At 34.2% G+C, this 19,558-nt stretch overlaps 1 protein-coding gene across 7 annotated transcripts in view; it reads left to right on the forward strand.

Annotated features, from left to right (window-relative positions):
• The window catches only part of ATP8B (ATPase phospholipid transporting 8B), a 634,707-nt gene that overhangs the window by 523,478 nt on the left and 91,671 nt on the right, over positions 1-19,558 (forward strand). For all 7 annotated transcript variants that reach the window (XM_069823802.1, XM_069823803.1, XM_069823800.1 and 4 more), the window contains 4 exons: positions 6,912-7,124; positions 10,829-11,034; positions 16,417-16,572; positions 18,885-19,059. In XM_069823802.1, the coding sequence (XP_069679903.1) occupies positions 6,912-7,124; positions 10,829-11,034; positions 16,417-16,572; positions 18,885-19,059 (750 nt within the window). The remainder of the gene's footprint in view (positions 1-6,911; positions 7,125-10,828; positions 11,035-16,416; positions 16,573-18,884; positions 19,060-19,558) is intronic.

Genomic DNA, 19,558 nt, shown 5'->3' on the forward strand with positions numbered 1-19,558 from the left:
AGAAATGTGTTACCTTTTTTTCTATTATATCTTATGCAAATCATATAACGAGTAACTGACCCTGAAAACTAATGAGGCCATTCTACGTGCACCCTAGAAAAAGGGGGGGGGGGACATGATAATAAATCTTTCATGAAATATGGGCTCGTTACCTCTAACCGTCAGTGAAGGGTCTGGAGCGGTTACCATTAATAATAGCCACCACTTGTATCCTATCACTTATTATCCAAACATAAGGAAATGTGCGTGTGCAAGGGATATTTTCATATAATATTCTGGCTTCATTGTTTACAAGTTTATAACCTGTATATATATATATATATAGAAAACACGTTAGTAGTTTAACTACGCTGTGGATTTTTACAATCATTATTCATGATTAATTATTATCACAAATACGTATAGAAGTACGTTAGACTCGTATGTTTAGTCAAGCTATTAAGTTATGAAAATTAATTTACTTCTTCAGCTATGCATAAACACATAATGATTTTGAGACACTTAACGGAATATAAAAGTATAAATTCTGATTGAATTGCTATTTGTATTATCAAATTCCCAATGTGTTGTATTTGTGATAATTACAAATTAATTATGTATTTGTTTTCTCCATATTCTTCTATCACAACGTGGTAATTGAAAAACGGGTCCAGTGGTATGAAGCATGAACTGGTGCTTAGTCATGGGGTGTGATTTGAAGACCTGTGATTTTGTCGCTGTGATTGGTTTGTCACTGGTTCCGACTGTGACTATAGTTCCAAAATCACAATTCCGAGAAATCGCCATCTCAGAATGATAAATGATTCATAGGTATGACGACTGATGTACGTATATGACAGTTCCAGATTCCAAACAACTGCAAGTCTGGTAGGACAATATATCTTGGATCTAATTACGAATAATTATCGTCGCATTCCACAGTGGTCCAGGAACCCTGAAAATCTGGCCAAGGTCCTTTTCGCCTACAACGAATTAAATCCATCAGATTTTTCGGGACAAGAATAATATTTTAGGACAAAAATAAGAAGAAAAAAAAACTTACATGAATAATGATTGTAAGGGGGTACATACAGCTTCAGGCAGTCAAAAGTTTAGCATTTTGATTATTTTTTCTCAGTATATTTGATTTACAAGAAAGATTACAAAATAGGCATCTGAAAGGCCCATCAATTCTACTTTATATTAAGACTATTATCCATTTTAACTTGCCTATTAATACACGTTTTAATTTTTCAATGATGACTGCTTTCAGTTCCAAGTTCGGCGTTTTAATCCTAATTCAACTAATTTTAAACTTAAGCCAAAAGATAGGTCTAAAAATTAACTAGGGTTCCATTCAGAATTGTAAGTAAATATAAATTTTTAATCTACATTTAAAATTAAGGAACCGATTTTAAAGGTATTTTAATACTTTTTTTCCTAGACAATTTATCCAACATAATAGCATGATTTAGGTACAGATTGTAGATAGAGTTTATGTTGACACAGACAAAAAATTCAGAACTTTCGCTTAAGTAGTTTCAGACCTATAATTAACAGTGGATTTGAAAATTACAGTTGTCAGGAAAACAGTAAAATCTCTCCTTCACCATTTTTAAAAACAGCTCAGCGTTATGCATAAAAATCGTAACTTTGAAAGTACCTAATGTAGAAACTTAAATAACTTTTTAACAAAATGTAACTGAAGAGTTAAGACACGCATTAACAATTAGTAAAAAAAAAAATCAAACATTTTAAGCTGTAAAGGTGTTTCTACCCCCGTAAATATCTTTACACTTTACATAAGCCTACATTCATTCGGAATCATCTAACAGGTGAGGGCTCCTCTACCACTTTCAGGGGGCTAAGCACAGATAGAGATACTTCTTTTTCTTATGTTTTTGGGCCATCGGCTCTCTGTAGATGGAAATCTTAGGGTCGCTTGAGAACAGCAGCTGAAGGAGCATATCTATTATATTGTCCTCTCTTGAGCATTTTCGAGAATGGTGCTCTCGATACTCTTCTATGTGCTTGTTTCTCGCCTCTTGGCCTCTTCCGATAGCTGCCTAATCGGTAAAAGACGATGAGGAATTGTAGAGGACCCATGAGTCACAATTTTATGTACCAAAGCGGGCCTGTTTTGCTTCTCCCTCCAGCTCAGCTGATGTTTCCTTGTTAAGAAAAGTCAAGAGATGCTTCTTTGTGACAGTTCTGTCTCCTTTCGCCTCCCAGAGAATTTGTAGCAGCTTTCTTCTTGTCTTTTTATAAGAAATGTCTGTAAAAGATACAAAAAAACTGCAGGCCTATAGAGTAAGTAAACTGCGTGTTCGATGACGAAGCCTCGGGAATAATTTATTTTCTCGAAAACGAGCAAATATGAGCAAATTTTGTTTACTGATTCTAAAAAAGGAGGAATTGAACTCCTTTTGGAAAGAGAAACCGAAGCGGCATAGGGTGGCAGTCAAATCTCTAATAGAAATAACAAAATTACATGAAATTTTTGGACACAACCTAATCATTTATAGAACAGTAAATTTAAATTGAAACAATTCAGGGAATATAAAGAAATGTATTGAAAAAGTACTTACGGGCTTTTGAGTATTGGAACTTCGTAGTTGCTAGCTTGAAAAACAGAGATAAATTGTGGCGCTCGAACGACCTTTCACTTCTGAAGTTTCTGTCGAACTAAGGACTGGGAATTCATGACTATCCGGGTAGTTTAGAATACCCCAGGCCATTGACTCCTTGATTGTTAGCTCGGTGACATGTTTTACCACGTTCGTATTTTGAGGGTTTGGCCAGGTTTTCGGGATCTCTGGACCACTGTGCACTCTAGATGTTATTAACGAGGACAACTCTTTGAAACTGAGTATGTAATTATGCACTAGAGATGGGTAAAAAATAACACAACAGTTATTTTGGAACTGTTCCGGTCTCGGAACTGTTGCAAAAATGAACAGTAGGTCGGAACCTCCTGTTCCGAAATAACAGTGTTCCGACTCCGAGCTGCTCACTTGCCCAGCTGTTGCGGGCTCGCAGTACCGCGTTGCACAGGGTATGTTCCGACTCTCTCGGAACTGTTGCAAAAATGAACAGTAGGTCGGGACCTCCTGTTCCGAAATAACAGTGTTCCGACTCCGAGCTGCTCACTTGCCCAGCTGTTGCGGGCTCGCAGTACCGCGTTGCACAAGGTATGTTCCGACTCCGAGATAACAGTCGGAACGTCGGAGCTTGTTCCGATGAACCGACAGCTGCAGTTACACTGTTCTCGTTGTTCTTTATGTTATACTTGGAACTTCGTTGGATGAAGTTGGTACTTGAAACTCTCACGTGGTTGGAGGGGGGCGCATGGAAATTGAAATCCTTGCGGTGGCGCGAACTTTAATATCAACATTTGTAAGACTGGCCAATCATCTGTAATGTTATAGTAAGTATTTAATAATCTGTAATATTCATTCCCGCTTTATGGTTTATTTCACCATTAGTTGACTAATTCTGTTTTATAAACATTCTACAAAGTCATAAAGTACGCATACTATTATTAATTCATTGATCAGCTGATTCTATACAAAGGTTAAAGTCGTAAATGGTAATGAGTGGTTTAGTTACAATGTCTGTATGTCGTTTGTTGAGGTTAAGTCTGACAAGCACAAGTTTTTGTGCTATCTTCTCTGATATCAAAGAACGACAAAAATGTTGTAGCATTATTTGTTGGAAACTACCCATATAAGTACTGATTTGGAGAGCGAGGTTTAATGCGAAGTTTAAATTACACTTTGGTAAAGATGCGATTCCAACATTTTACTAACCCACTGCGGGGTTTCCAGGTTTCAGTACTGCCAATATATATCTTTTTTAGGTAATTTCCTAGAAGACGGGCAAAATCCAACATGGCTGACAAAAACTACCAAAACGTTCTGCCAACTATGAAGTTCAAATGTCACCAAACATTACAAAATCAAAGATGGAAAATTAAACATATATTCATATTTTTAAGAAAGAAAAAGCCTTTCAAAAAATGAAAATATGTTTAATTTTTCATCTTTGATTTTTATGGTGTTTGGTGGCATTTGAACTTCATAGTTGGTAGTACTTTTCTGGCAGTTTTCGCCCGCACTTTACCCCCACAAATCACTAAAACACAAAACAAAACAATATTTTATCACCTAATCAAACAAAATTCAATCCTCATTGACGTCTTCAAAGACAACCACTTCACTTGCATTATGCCACAGGCTTCAAGGCAATATGAACTTAAAGCATGGAGCCAACAAAGAACTAAACCACCACTTTGTCGTACAGTTAAGTTCACATAACTAAACCATGTATTTACACAAAATGAAATTCTCTTTGAACTCTTATTACACCTTAACTTGTATGGAGAATTCAATGAACAATTCCTTGGAATCACAGGAACAGTTTTCTCGTCAACAATCGATACAATTTTTATTCACCAGCGAAAGAACTGAACCAAAATCGACATAAAATGTAATACTCTGTTCTATGTTCACACATCTTTCACAAATATCATAAAATGACAAACTTTCAATAGGTTTACCCATCAGACACAATTTAACACCACTCACGTCAAACAACCAAGAACAACTTACTGACGTCATTATCCATTCAAAATTAACGAAAATTCTAGAACACATGATGACAACTATAACCATTGAAATCGAAGGAATATCATAAAATGACAAACTTCCAATAGCTTTAGCCAGCAAAACAGCATAACACCACTCACTTCAAACAACCAAGAACAATTAACAACGTCATTACCCATTCAAAATTAACGAAAATTCTAGAACAAATGACAACTATAACCAATCAAAATGAAACATCATCAATGCGACACCTCGTATAAAAACCTAGAACTAACATATAAAAGTCACTAAAAATCACTAACATTTAACTCTAAAGTAAAAAAGTTGGTAATACTTAGTACATCCAACCAGGTGCCCGTCTTCTATGAAATTACCCTTTTTTATTTATGAAATTGTAATATTTATTATTATTATTATTATTATTATTATTATTATTATTATTATTATTATAACTGCATTAAGAAAAGTAAAAATAAAAATTAATGATTTGTTTTTTTTATTATGTAATAGAGAGAAGAGACATTATATACCATATGTTTTAAATGTTATGTTATTTTTTTTAGTTGGCTACCATGTCTTTATAACTTTATGTACGAAAACAAAGTGTTCTATTCTGTCCTTGTAGTCAACAGCTGTTTAATTACTAACATTAAGCTTTTGAGTTCTGTCCGCATGCACAGCAATTTTCCAAAATCGATTCGAATGTGCATTGCAGTGCCATCTATAGATAAGAATGTGTACTATGTCATGCCTATGAGTGCTCCAGTGTGAGCAGCATGGTAAAGAGGGAGGGTACTGTACCGTTCGTTTGAACGACTCAACGACTCCGACTCATCACCACTGGTGACTGTTATTTCGGAACTGTTATTTGGAACATAGTATTTTTTCGGAACCGGAACAGTCGGAACTGTTCCGGGAAAAGAACAACTTCGCCCATCACTATTATGCACTCTTTATCGGCTATATTCTTCCACGAATGACTCATCTTCGTAAACATTCTTGAGACACATCGCAGATAACAAAGGTCAGAGGGTGTTTTGCTTTTAGTATACTGGGTGTGCTAATCACTATGGTTCATACAAGACATGGCAGCAGTATTTCAATTCAATTCGCAGATGAGCGATAAATATAAACAACTTGAGATGGGAAACATTGAAATATTTCGATTAAATATATTGCTAATTTATATAGCCCATATTGATAAAGATGATTAATTCAGAAGAATTTAACTGATTTCTGTAAAATTTCAAATGATCGAATGTTACGAATATGTGAAAGAGAATAGTGAACACAGTCACCAGTCAGAAGTAATGGCTTGGGTCTCAAAACGAAGATTTGTGTTCGGTACATTACGGGCTGTACTAGTCTTTTCATTGTAATAGGTTCCATTTGCAGGGCAATATAGTACGACCTGAAAGATCATCTACTCTGTTTACACTATCAAACTTCTATGTCACAGAATACTATAAAATTTTCGATCAAATGTATGATTTTGAGTATATTACACTATGTCAAAGCTTTTACCATATCTTTCATCACAGTTCTAATAATGAACTCACAACAGTTCTATGCTTGTTGTAACTGTAAATGCAGTAATACCGGTATATATTGCATTAAGAAGAAATCAAAGAAAAAACGTATTTCGTCGGCTCAGAGTGTAAACCTGCTAACTAATAAAAAATAAATTGACTTTGAAGCTTTAGGACCAATTCCAAAGTACAGATCTGGTCCTAAAGTTTCAGAGTTAATTTATACTCAGTTTTTTGTTTTCCCTGTAAAATTTCCTTTTTGTTACTTAGCAGGTTTACACTCTAAGTCGACGATTTGGGTTAGAGATTTGGGTAGGAAGAAATTATACAAAAGGAATCCAACATATTCTACTGAGAGAACTTCAGTGTGAAGATGTGAAGTCTATTTATACTAAATATTTAATAATGAATGATGAAACATTCCATGTGACTCATAATGTGATATTAAAAGTTTTGTTGTTTTCACAGACTATGTTTACTTAATGGCCGCCATTTTCTTTCTTCTCAGTCACAGATTTTATCAAAGGTATGATGATGGCCATAACTTTTATCATGGAACTAAGTCACAGCGAGATGTGATCAAAGATGCTATATTACACTGTAAAAGATTTTATCATATATATTTTATCAAACTTCTGTGACAGCTGTATAACCCTGAAGATGGAATCTGTGTACTGTACAGTTTCGAAACGTTGGAATGTTAAGTCCAGTAACCATAAAAGCTTAAAATCACGTTTAAAATTATACTATTCATGTCTCACATAACAATCTGAAGTTACTTGGTATGTGTTCACAGAGCAACTACATCAAGACGTCCAAGTACAGTGTGCTGACGTTCCTGCCACTGAATTTATTTGAGCAGTTCCAGCGCCTTGCCAACTTCTACTTTCTGTGCCTGTTGGTGCTGCAGGTGATACCAGCCATCAGCTCGCTAACGCCAATAACCACTGCTGTGCCTCTCATTGGTGTGCTGGCACTCACTGCAGTGAAAGATGCCTATGATGATTTTGTAAGTTCGATTGTCTGTGTGTGCTGTCTAGCATGATTTACGTGAACTCAGCTGTATTAAAATTATTTGAAGATATTATAAACTAGTAAATTTTGTAATTTCCGATATAGTAAGGGGAATGATTAAGAGAAATAGTATATGATATGCAATTGAAACCATACTATGAACTGCGATTCCCATGTTTCGGGAGTGACACGATATGGAATAATTAACATTTAAGTAGTTGCGTGGAGGTCATGTTGACCCCCAGTGTTATATATTGGTTTGTATTATTTTTACGCTGTTGCCTACATTGCCCAGCTTATCAGTACCTTCCTGAAAGAGTGTCGGCAATATGACTACATGATAACTTCCAGTCTGTCACTGTCATTTGTTGCGTTAATTTAAATTTTCTAGGCTGAGGGTTCTATTGACCCCCACGCGACTACTAATGTCATAAATTAGTCCACAATTAGTATAGTGTTATTTTTGTGATTCAATACGTTAAATCTCTTACTCTAAAAGATTATGGCAAGTAATGATGCATATGAGCTAGAAGATTTACATAGAACCAGAATATTTCATATTTTAATTCGTATTTTTAATTGGGGGTCACTCTAACACCCACGCGACTACTAATGTTACAAATCAGTCCACAAGTATTACAGTGTTACTTTTGTGGTGTATATACATGCAAATTATTACTTAAGAACATTTGGCAAGTAATGACTCATATGAGCTAGAAAGTTTATGTGGAACTATGAATTTCATATTTTAATTCATATTTTTACTCGGGGGTCACTTTGACCCCCACGCGAGTACTAATGTCACAAAATAGTTCGCGAGTACTTAAATGTTAAAGCCACGAGAGATGGAATACCAGTACCTAAAAGATAGAGAAGTTCAAGTAAAATAAAAAGTAATATCACCTATATGTCCAATTCCTTTCTTATAAAAACAAACTGTAAAACCTATGTTGTATAAAATGTTGGTAGCACAATTTGTAGAGCTGCTGGCTACAGACTGGAAGGTCCTGGATTCAATCCCAGGTGATGGCGAGATTTTCTCGTTGTAAACTTCCAGAACAGAACAGGGTGCCGACCACAACCTCATTTTAGTATCGAGGTCAAAAAAGCATGAAGCTCTACTTCCATGCCCCCCAAGCTTGTTCATATCGTATATAAGGGACACCTTTATTTTTTTTTACAGTGTATAAGTTACCAGTGGCGGTTCCTCGGGAGAGAGAAGGGAGGAACGTCCTCCTCACATTTTTCTTCTTTTGAAAGTAAATACCAAATAAAATATGTTCCTTAAAATTCGAGGAAAATTCGATAATTTTTAAGTTCACAGCTATAAGAAAATCTCGGTTGATCGAGTTTTAAACGATGCGCGCTCATGTGCTGCTAGAAAACTGTGAGAAAGATGCGAGATTGTTTGTGTGGAGGAAAGTCAATCCTTTCCTCCTTTACTACAGTTAACACACATAGAAAACAGCTCATTAATGGCCAGAGAAAGAAGCAGAGTTTTAAAGCAAGTATATGAAAAGAGAGGGAGGAGATCCTCCTCTGAATCAGCGTATGGGCGGGAAATAGTGTAGCAGACAGAAACTGACTGGTCGTGCAGCAAGCTTGCTACCGCTGCCATCTAACGATGTTGCATTCAACCAGACTATAACACATCTAGGAGGAGGCACAATAGAAACAGTTTTAACGCAAAGCTATGAAGGACACCATATAAACTTTTTTAAAATTATAAATCAAAATATATTATTCATTGCACTTTGTATAGGCAACTATTCATGGTTTGAAACTTTCGAGGATATCTGAAAGTTGAAGTTGGGTTTATATAAAACAAAGATTAAGTAGTTCTACATTAGTATCTTAGATCTTTTTGGCCCCTGAAATTCACTTCCATTCATTCTCTACTAAACAGGACAACAGCCAAGTTGTCAGTTTTGTACAAATATATTTGAAATTGAAAGTACTCCAAACTACATTATTTTCAAAAAAAAAAAAAATTAATCGGCCATCGACAGCTTTGAACAATAATGGTAGCATGACTTTACAAGAACTGACATTCTTCAAAAGCATGTGATACTGAACTTCAGTCAATCTTCTTAATGTATCCAGCTGTTTGCTGACAACATAAAGTCCATTATAGTCCACTGTAGTCTATTCAGTTGTTGTTTTTCACGAGAAATGAGGGGTATTTTGATTGTTGTTCATTATGTGATACTGAACTTGTAAAATATACATTTGGCAATGTACATGTGGCAACACAGACCACGTGGGTGGGTGCAGTGTTCTCGCTTTCCTAACAGATTATTTCCCATTCCCACTTCTGTAATACGGTTCCAGTTACGTGTTAGTTCCTGGTCTCTACCGACACGTGTGATGCTGTAGTGTGCGTGAAAAATGCTGCAAGGTTATGAATTTCTTTGTAATTGTTAATTTGTGCAATTATTCAACAATGAATGGAAGTGAAAACATTACATTTTGGACAATTTAGGAAACTCAGTTTACCAGAACAGATTATTGCTATACAAAAGGGAAGGCCAACCCCAACACTACTTGGTCTTACATATATGCATGTAGGCCAATTTGTAGCATGTTTCATTCAAGAAGGTGTTATTTTATGCTGTTAACTTCTTTCCTCCTCTTAAGAAATATGCAGGAGCCGCCACTGTAAGTTACGTAGAAACCAATATTGTACAATAAAATTTGAGTGTAAGACGTTCAGTAACATTCATTCACTGTTTTTAATTTTTAGGATAGAGATATTGCAGATTTTTCTTAAATATTCTGGTGTGTACAGGTACAGAAAATTGAAACTTTTATTTGGTCCTTTATTAATACATTGTAATTTGTTTACACTGATGATACAAAATAGGAGCATTAAGCTTAAAATTGATGCAAAAAAATTGCAATTTTAGTTACTTTTTTATATGGCAGATACTTATATAAATGCAGTGGTCAGTTTTATTTTTACAGCTAGTTTTTTATATGACAGGTACTGATACGAATTCAGTGATCAGTTTTCTTTTTATAGCTAGTTTTTTGTATGACAGGTAGTGATCAGTTTTCTTTTCCTTCATGAATAACAGTGAAAATAGTTCTACTTCGTATATATTTCTTCTCTGGAGTACTGTACATTCTTTCTTATATATAAAATTATAACTTCATTCGTTGTGCTTGTCTACATAAATCATTGTATGGATTTTTGTGAAGTAGTACTAACTGTTTTCAAAATTTTAAGAGCTATAAAATTTTGCTTGTAGCTATGAATTTCTATTTTTAGTTGTAAAATAGAAACATGCTATTTGAAAAAGAGAATAGAGGATATTGTGACAATACGACCTCTATTTTTAATTTTCCTGATTTAACAAGTCAAGAAACTCCAAAAGTATAAATTGTGTGTCTGTTTTCTTAACCATCGGGAAAAAATTATACAGATTTCTCTTTGCAATGGGCAAATTCTTTTTTATAAGTAATACAGAAAATAACATTTGAAAACATGTATAAGTATAATTTTTTTTTCTTGAAATTGATATTTTCCTTCAATGCAAGGCTTTGTATAAATTAAGTTACCTTCAGTTATTTCAGTTCCTTATAGAAATACGTTTAAAGTGCATCCTACTGAAGTTTGGCTCAGTACATCATAATTATTACATTTTTTTTTTAAGTTATACGAAATATTTGGCTTACCTTTTAATGTATTTTTTGCAGCAACGCCATATGAGTGACTCACAGGTGAATAATCGACGGTCTAAGGCATTGCGAGATGGAAGGCTAGTGGAAGAGAAGTGGGCAGAGGTGCAAGTAGGTGATGTCATTCGCATGGAAAATGATCAGTTCGTGGCAGCTGATGTATTGTTGCTAACCACTAGTGAACCCAATGGGCTCTGTTTCATCGAGACAGCAGAGTTGGATGGGTATGTATATGATGCAGTGTTATAATTAATAGATGTTCGTCAAACCCCAGATGATACATTTTTATTTCCTTAAATTCTCACGAACCATAATCTTATTATTTGCCCAAAAAGTTTTAATTATTTTTGCCACATATTTTTTTTTCTCTCGTGCTTTTGCTATATCCATAACCTATTTCACATTTACCTGTATTTAGATAATTAATCATTCACTGATTCACTATTTATTGCGAACATTTAAAATGAAAGTTCTTTGAATAATTATGTGTATGAATGAACATGTCTTTCAGCTCACTCCATTTACACATACAGAACTATGGTATAAACTATAGGTAGTTCTCACAAAATTATTGGGTACTGGTACAAATTTTGAATTACCAATACTTTTTTCTACTAATGTGACCTATTTATGTTACGATTTTTTTCCGTAGCAGTGAAACTCCTAATGAAGCTAATAGCCCTTAATTCATGTAGAAATTAATTTACCAATTTATTAGAATATTTAATTTCAATCGGAGTACAACATAGTACATATGAGATTGAGATTGTTTGACATAAATAAATAAAGATATATATATATATATATATATATATATATATCAAATTTTCACAAAGTTACACACTCAGGATTTAGGAATATTAAACATGAAGTTCTCTAAGTCCATTATTGTTTCTAGTTTATATTCATGATTTTGCCTCTACCATAAAATAATCATTTATCCCTGGTTATCTTATTTTGAGATGATACAAATATGATTATCTCAAATAAACAGTATGATTATTTTTATCTCAAATAAACAATATGATAATTTTATGAATACTAAATCTAATGAATGAATTATTTAATACAAATAAGCTAGCTCTTAATGATAAGATATATGGATCATATGCAGAGACAAAGCGGAAGGCAGAAAATAGGAAAGACTAGAGAATGCTGGGTTTGTAGTGAAAGATCTGCCCTTGGGCAGAATACTATGAATGAATGAATGAATGAATGCTGATGAAACCAGTGTAATCAAATTTGATACACTTAATAGTGCTGAATTATCTTACAATATTGGATTAAATGGAATTGGTATCAAAGAATCTATTAGCACGAAGTTTCTTGGTTTGGAATTGATTAAGCAATTAAATTGGAAAAAACACAGAATATTTATTACTCCTAAATTAAGCAATGTCTGTTATGCATTAAGATCATTATTTTCTATTGCGATCTATTTTCATTCATAGTTTTCTGTCCAAGGACAGGTCCTTCACTGCAAACACAGCATTCTCCAATCTTATCTTTTTCCTGCCTTACTCATCGTCTCCATATACGAGTCATATAACTTAATGTTATGTATCATCTGATATCTTCTTCTGCCTCGAAATTTTTTCCCATTCATCATTTCTTTCAGTAGGCAGTTCCTCCTTAATCAGTGATCCAACCAATTTCTTTTTCTCTTCCTAATCAGTTTCAGTATTATTCTTTCTTCACTACTCTTCCTAGCATAGTTTTATTTCTTATTTTCTCTGTCCATTTCATACGCTCTATTCTTCTTCTTACCCACATTTCAAATGCTTCTAGTATATTCTCTTCACTTCGTCGTAATGTCCATGTTTCTGCCACATTCTATACAAAGCACTTAATTTCTCCCGTAGTTCTTTTTCTAAAGTTCCGCAGAAAATGTTTCTTTTTCTATTAAAAGCTTCCTTTGCCATTGCTGTTCTCCTTTTGACTTCCTGGCAGCAGCTTATATTACTGGTACTACTTACAGTACACCCCAAGTATTTGAAACTGTCCACTTATTCCACTGCCTCATTTCGAATTCACACGTTTATTTTCTTTATTTTTCTCCGATAACCATGTTCTTTGTCTTGTTCGCATTTATCTTCATCCCATACTGGTCATAGCTGTCATTTAGCTCTAGTAGCATATCCCTTAGTATCATCTCCTCTTCTGCTAACAACATCATATGATCAGCAATTTGTATGCATTTTATTCTTCTTCAGTCCACTGCTCTGGAGTAACAGCACGTCTGACCGTGAAACTAGTGGTTCCGAGTTGAATCCTGGTTGGGACAAGTTACCTGGTTGAAGTTTTTTCTGGGGGTTCCCTTCAACACATTAAGAGCAAATACTAAGTAACTTTCGGTGTTGGACCTTGGACTCAACTCGTTAGCATTATCGCTTTCATCTCACTCAGATGCTAGATATCCATAAAAGTTGATAAGACGCCATAAAATAACCAACTAAAAAAATCTTCATCTTATTGTCACCCCCCTCCCATGTCCTGAAAACAATTCTTCACTAAATCCTCCAAGTAGATGTTGAACAGGGTAGTGATTAAGAGCATCCTTGGCATACTTTGCATACTTTCATTCTACATACAATTTATTATAATGGGGTAACTCATTTGAAGCTAAACAGTTTTTTAACATTTAAAAATCTTGACCTTAACATGTGAGTACATTCTTTCCGTGATGATGGTTTATGTTAAAAATCAAGTTACTTTTAATACTAATCAGAACATTCATAATTTTAATACGAGTCACAAATCAGATTTCCATAAACCCTCGGTTATAAAGAAGGTGAAATATTTAGAAGAAGAGAAAAGGAAGAACAATCTAATCTTCTTTGGTATTGAAGATCAAGTGAAAGAACAGCCTTGGGACACGTATGAAGTGATAGTGAATGTGTGCTGGAAGTGGTTAGATATTGACATTGGAAATGGACAAGTGAAAGAAGTGTATAAAATTGGAAACGGGAATAAAAGGTTCATTTTGATCAGACTGGCAAACTGGATGATTACGGAGAAGATCGTGGATAGTAAGAAGGCGTTGAAAGACTCGATTATTATTATAGAAGAAGATTTGAATACGAGGTGAGGTGTAGAAGAAATCTGTTAGTGTCATTTATGAAAGCAGCTAGGATAAATGGACATTGTAATAAATAAATTAAAGATAAATTGAAAATTAATGAGGAGTTATTCGATGTCGAATTTGTTTAGTAAACTTGTATGAGTCGAAAAATGAAGAGAATATAAATTAAAGAAAAAGAATAGAGATAAAGGAGAGAGTAAGAGAGATTGTAAATAATAGTTTAATTAATAGAAAAGTTAAAGTTGCGGAAGGCATGAGGGCAGTGACACAGGTGATTGAGATGGAAGAAGTCGGAAGAAACCATCAATGTCAGCAGATTCCATGCAGGAGATAACGAACTCTCCGATAGAGGATACATAATCAGGAAGGCGATCAGTAATGACGTCACCCCAATGTCAAGTCAGAAGTGTGTAGATGCAGAAAAGTATAGAAATAAGCAAAGTATCAAATGAAAACAGAAGTGGAAACTTTGGAGTTTAAAAGCAGAAGGGGGAAGAGAAGAATGTTAAATAAAAAAGAAGAGAATGGGAAAAGAGAAAGTGAAATGAGTAGGAGGAGAAGTATAGAGAGTGTAAATCGAGTTAAGAGTGCGAAACGAGGGGGCAGTAGGAAAGAAAAAACAGTTTATAATCTGAGGAAATGGTGTATCACTGGGATGAAATAATAGCAGGGTTAGTTATTTGATGGAAAAATGGAATTGAACTGGATGCACTTTTGCAAGGTTATGAAATTGTTTTGTTTAAACAGTGGATTCTAAGACTAAGTTATAAACAAAGTGAAACCAATATGAGTGATAATGTGATGTGTTAGAAGTTTTTAGACAGTGAAATTTAATAACAGGTTATGTTTTTCCAGAAGTAGTCAATATGGGTTAGGTCTTCTATATTAAATAAATTTGAATGTATTTATGTTATTTACAAGAAACAATTTAGTTAGTTATGAGAAAGGTGGGAGTAAAGTTGAATGAGAAAATTAGTTGAATAGTTATTAAGTGTAGCTGAGAATAAGAGAAGTGATGGATGATAATTAGGGTGATAAATTAGAAGGATGAATAAGTGAAAGTGAAGGGACGTGAAAGACATAGTTAAGAGCAGGTATTAAGGTCACGTTACTCACGTTAAGTCTGTGTTTTAAATTATAAATAGTGTAAGTAAGGGACTTTTGGCCCGAATACAGAAATGTGAAGGGTCAACAGCACCGAATATATTGAAAGAAAGATCTGTCATATCGTATCCTCTGTTATTTTCAGCTGTTACAAAAAAGGAGTTCACTATTCATTTATTAGTCTTCAATGCACTGCCTAATTATCTTAAAGCTTTCAAAGGCTAAGAATGAAAGTTTGTAACATAATAAAATTGCTCCATATTCATACGTTTTACTCAACAGATGAAATGTTTATGTTTGTAAATTGAATTAATTTGTTTACTATGAATTATCATATTTTTGTATAATTTTTAGTTGTTCCACATCTCAAAGCTACAATGATGATCTAAAATCTATATGGAATGCAGTATATGAAATGGAAAATGAAAGAGTGTACCTAGAGGGAGGTAACATATTGTGAATAACAGGAAAATGTATACTTGCTAAAGCTCTCAGATTTCGTAATTCTGTAATGACAACTCACATTACTATACACGAGGACTCGAGGAATTAATGGATTTTTTTACTTCTGTCACGTCAGTATGTATCTTGGTTTTGCTTAGAAACTTGTTTCCCCTTTTATATAATTTTCAAATAACAAAATAATTCGCAATGTTGTTGTTGCTAACCAATGCCGAGTTCTTGGCAATAAAGCCATTAACTCTCTTGTTCAAATATAGAAAATGATACAGCAAAAAGTATAATCGTTTTAAAGTAGGGATCACATTTTTCTTATCCTCTGATTGAGGTTCTGGCTGATATGTACATCTATTATCAGGCAGTACATCTTATTTGTCTTATTTGACGATATGTGTTAGAGGAAGAACATGCATCTGAAGTCTGACTAGTGTAATATGTAGTTAGTCGGCAATGTATGCAATGGAGGAAGAAAGGAACTGACCACCCTACCCCATTATCTCCTGGTCTAGTTGCCTTATAAGTGGTGCCTTCTTGGTATCACTTGTGAGGTTCAGACCTGTTTTCGAACAGTTGACTGAACAACAACAACAACAACATATTTTTATGTTATGGTGTTTATATCACCTAAACGCAACCATTAAACTGTTTGAAGGACTACACGTTCCGTTAGTTAGCAGGTCTGTAATAATTCGCAATGTAAACTCCTGATAAATTCATTAAAAAATATGTAATCTCGTGATAAATTCATTCAAAAATATGTTTTATGATATCCTCTGTTTTATGCAAAGTAAATTTTCAACTTACTATAGTTAGCTCAGAATTTACAAGATTAAGAGAATGTGTAAGGTTTTTTATCTTGTTAGAATACGTAACTTTTAACATAATAATAATCGGAAATTATTTTATCTATTTTTGTCGTTATTCAAACATTTTGTTTATTATTGTTATTTTCAATTTACAGGGAGACAAACTTGAAATGCCGCCAGTGCCTCGTGGAGACAGCAGAAATGGGTCAAGACGACTCACTAATAGGGGCCTTCAATGGGGAGATTGTTTGTGAAACTCCAAATAACCTTTTAAATAAGTTCGAAGGAACACTGGATTGGAAAGGAAAGAGGTATTGTTAATTATTTTAAGTCTGGTGGTGTCTTAAGAACATTGCACTTAACTATGTAAGTTTTTTTTTAAGAAAAAGGTATAATTTATTTCTGGTACTGCAGTAACAACATTCCCAAACTACAGAACAATCTTGTGTATTGTGAAATACAATATTTGTTTTCAAAACCTCTATGCTGGCTCATTGCTAGCACACTTAGCTTGTAAGACAGAGGCTTGAATTTATATTTGTGTTAGGCAAACCCGTAGCTAAGGCAATACAGGAGTTTTCTCTGGACTTTGGGTCCCAGCATTGACTGGATCGCACAAATGCTTCCAAATTATCGTACTTGGATCGTACACTACAAATAAAACTAGGTCTGTTTGGATTTACCTAAACCGTGTTTTAGTTAAACGATTTTCAAGTTCTTATAAGGAAATAACAGCATAAAAATTAAATATGTGTGCATAAATGATTTTAAACACCCTGTTTTCTGCTTATCTTATGACAGTACCGAGAAATGAAAGGCATAATCTTGCTGCTCAGGAGGAAGAGCAACAGAAAAATCGAACCTATATCTTTCACAGTTCGTTTCATCACCGCACAACCAATATTTACCAAAATTTAAGGATATTTTACCATAATTTATTATATATATATATTTTTTCCGTATTTTATATTGAAGTACACCGAAATAGATTTTTGGAAGTAGCGCGTACAGATACGTAATTAAAAATTGGGCCGAGTCTTGATAGAAGTCCTCCTCTATGTAGGCAACATGCTTCGCAAGACTGTCCACAAGTAGCATACATTTAGGCGCTCTTGTTTCCTGCACATGCACAATGCGTTGTATCTGGGCCTTACAAGTTAGTAAAATTAGGTGGCCCAAATTTTGTTTCTGAGTCTGTAATATAATATCTTCTAATTCCATTGCCACTGTTTCACGTCAGAACTTATGGCAATGACATCTGATTTCTTAACCCATGCACTACCACAAAACACGAATGACACAAGGGAGTAATGTTACAGATTGTTCCGTGTTCCTTTGTATGTGTACTGAATAATATGTTTATTTTCTTTTTATGTTCCTGGGTTCCCAAAACATTATCATCAACTTATTAATATGCTTACCTGACAACAGTAATATTATGTTGAGGCTATTGAGAGGATTAGAAAGAGAAGTTTGGAAATAAACGAAGGAAGAATCTTTGTCCACATCATTTTTGAATAGCCACAAGTAATATTTGATTTCTTAGCGTGCCACTATAATAATGTTTAGTCTACGAAAATAAAAGTTGTCGCCTAGACCTGGAGACAAAGAGAGCATTGTTTATAGAAATCTGTGTTGCGACAGTGGACTCTACAGCATTTATAACCAGAAGTATTACACGCAGAAACTACTTTAAATGTATAAGATAAATGTAATAATCATTGCAGAAATATATACGCATATAAAATTTCAAATGTCGTGAATTGTAACAAATTTTTAAAATCCCCTCTTTTAAATTTTTTTTTCCTATTTGCCAATAGGGTCGTACATTTTGCGTGATTTGGATTGTACGATCGTATATCGTACATGTACAAGAAAAACCGGACCGACCCTTGTAGCTAATATCAGAGTCACAGATTCAAATTTTGCTAGTCACAAAACACATCCATCTTGTATAATTAATTGTAATTATTGCATTTGTTCGATTCTTACCGTCTTTGTTTCCTTCAGTGCCTCAAACTTACAGATGAAAAAACTTTGAGAGTTTTATTTTCATCTGGCATCAATATTACATTTCTACCTCTATCCGGCAAAGATAACTGAGTATTTTTACATTAAATAGCAGTAAAGACCTTTGGTTTCACTATCCATATGGAAATTACCACAGTTTGACACAATACACAGCACAGAATTCTTTTGTATCAGCTACAAGGGTCGGCCTGGTTTTTTTGCCACTACTGTACAATCCAGATCACATTGTCAGCAACACTGCCAGCTTCCCTGCGACATCCCAACTATTTTTTAAACAATCATCATTCATTACGAATGGATCCACTGCCTGTGGTGCACTCTGGATAGTCTCTGACATGACTAGCAACATCTATGAACATGTGAGAGAGAATAACAACAATTTAAGGCCACTGTAAAAGAAAAAAAGAAAAGAGTTTTCAATAAAAACACTTACACACAAAGCTGTTATCTCTCTCTCTTTTTTTAAAATTTGTTTATGGTTGTGAATATGAGCTCAAAAAAACAAGTAAGCATAAGATGTGAGTTAGTTGTTAAATACAGAGTACATGATATCAAGACTAGTACCTACTCTGACGCATGCTTGTACCTTCAGGTTCCCACTGGATAATGACAAGGTGGTGCTGCGTGGCTGTATCCTGCGGAACACACAATGGTGCTATGGTGTTGTCATCTTTGCTGGAAAGGACACCAAACTTATGCAGAATTCGGGAAAGACCAAGTTCAAGCGCACAAGCATCGATAGGTTATTGAATTTCATAATTATAGGGGTAAGAATATGTACCAAAGCATACGTAATTTTAATTTTAAAAGGATTAATGTACAATATACTTAAACAATTATTTATTGCTACCTGCAAGTTTTAACTTATCAGCATAAACAAAATAAGTGAATCATATTAATATTCCACTGATCAAAGAATAGCATATCCATTCTTGAAATACTCTTACTTGCTTCCTCGTTTAATTGGGAAGTTACTATCTTTTAGGATTGTGTTATAAATCTTTTTTGGCATAACATTTAACTCTTATTAAATCGAACATAATTTGACAGCAGTTCATTTCTTAGGATGATATGTTGGATCGATTATTATTAATATCACCTGCTAACTTTATATTTCAGTCTGTTTTTAGAGAATGAAACAATTTCATGTTTAACAAACATTCATAATACAAAAAATCAAAATGTGAACTCACCTTCACATAGACTAATATAACTGGATGACTGACTGGCCATCAGCTGTGTAGTCAAATTTTTCATATATTTGAT

Source organism: Periplaneta americana, chromosome 4 (assembly GCF_040183065.1).
Source record: "Periplaneta americana isolate PAMFEO1 chromosome 4, P.americana_PAMFEO1_priV1, whole genome shotgun sequence".
Classification (NCBI taxonomy): Eukaryota; Metazoa; Arthropoda; class Insecta; order Blattodea; family Blattidae; genus Periplaneta; species Periplaneta americana.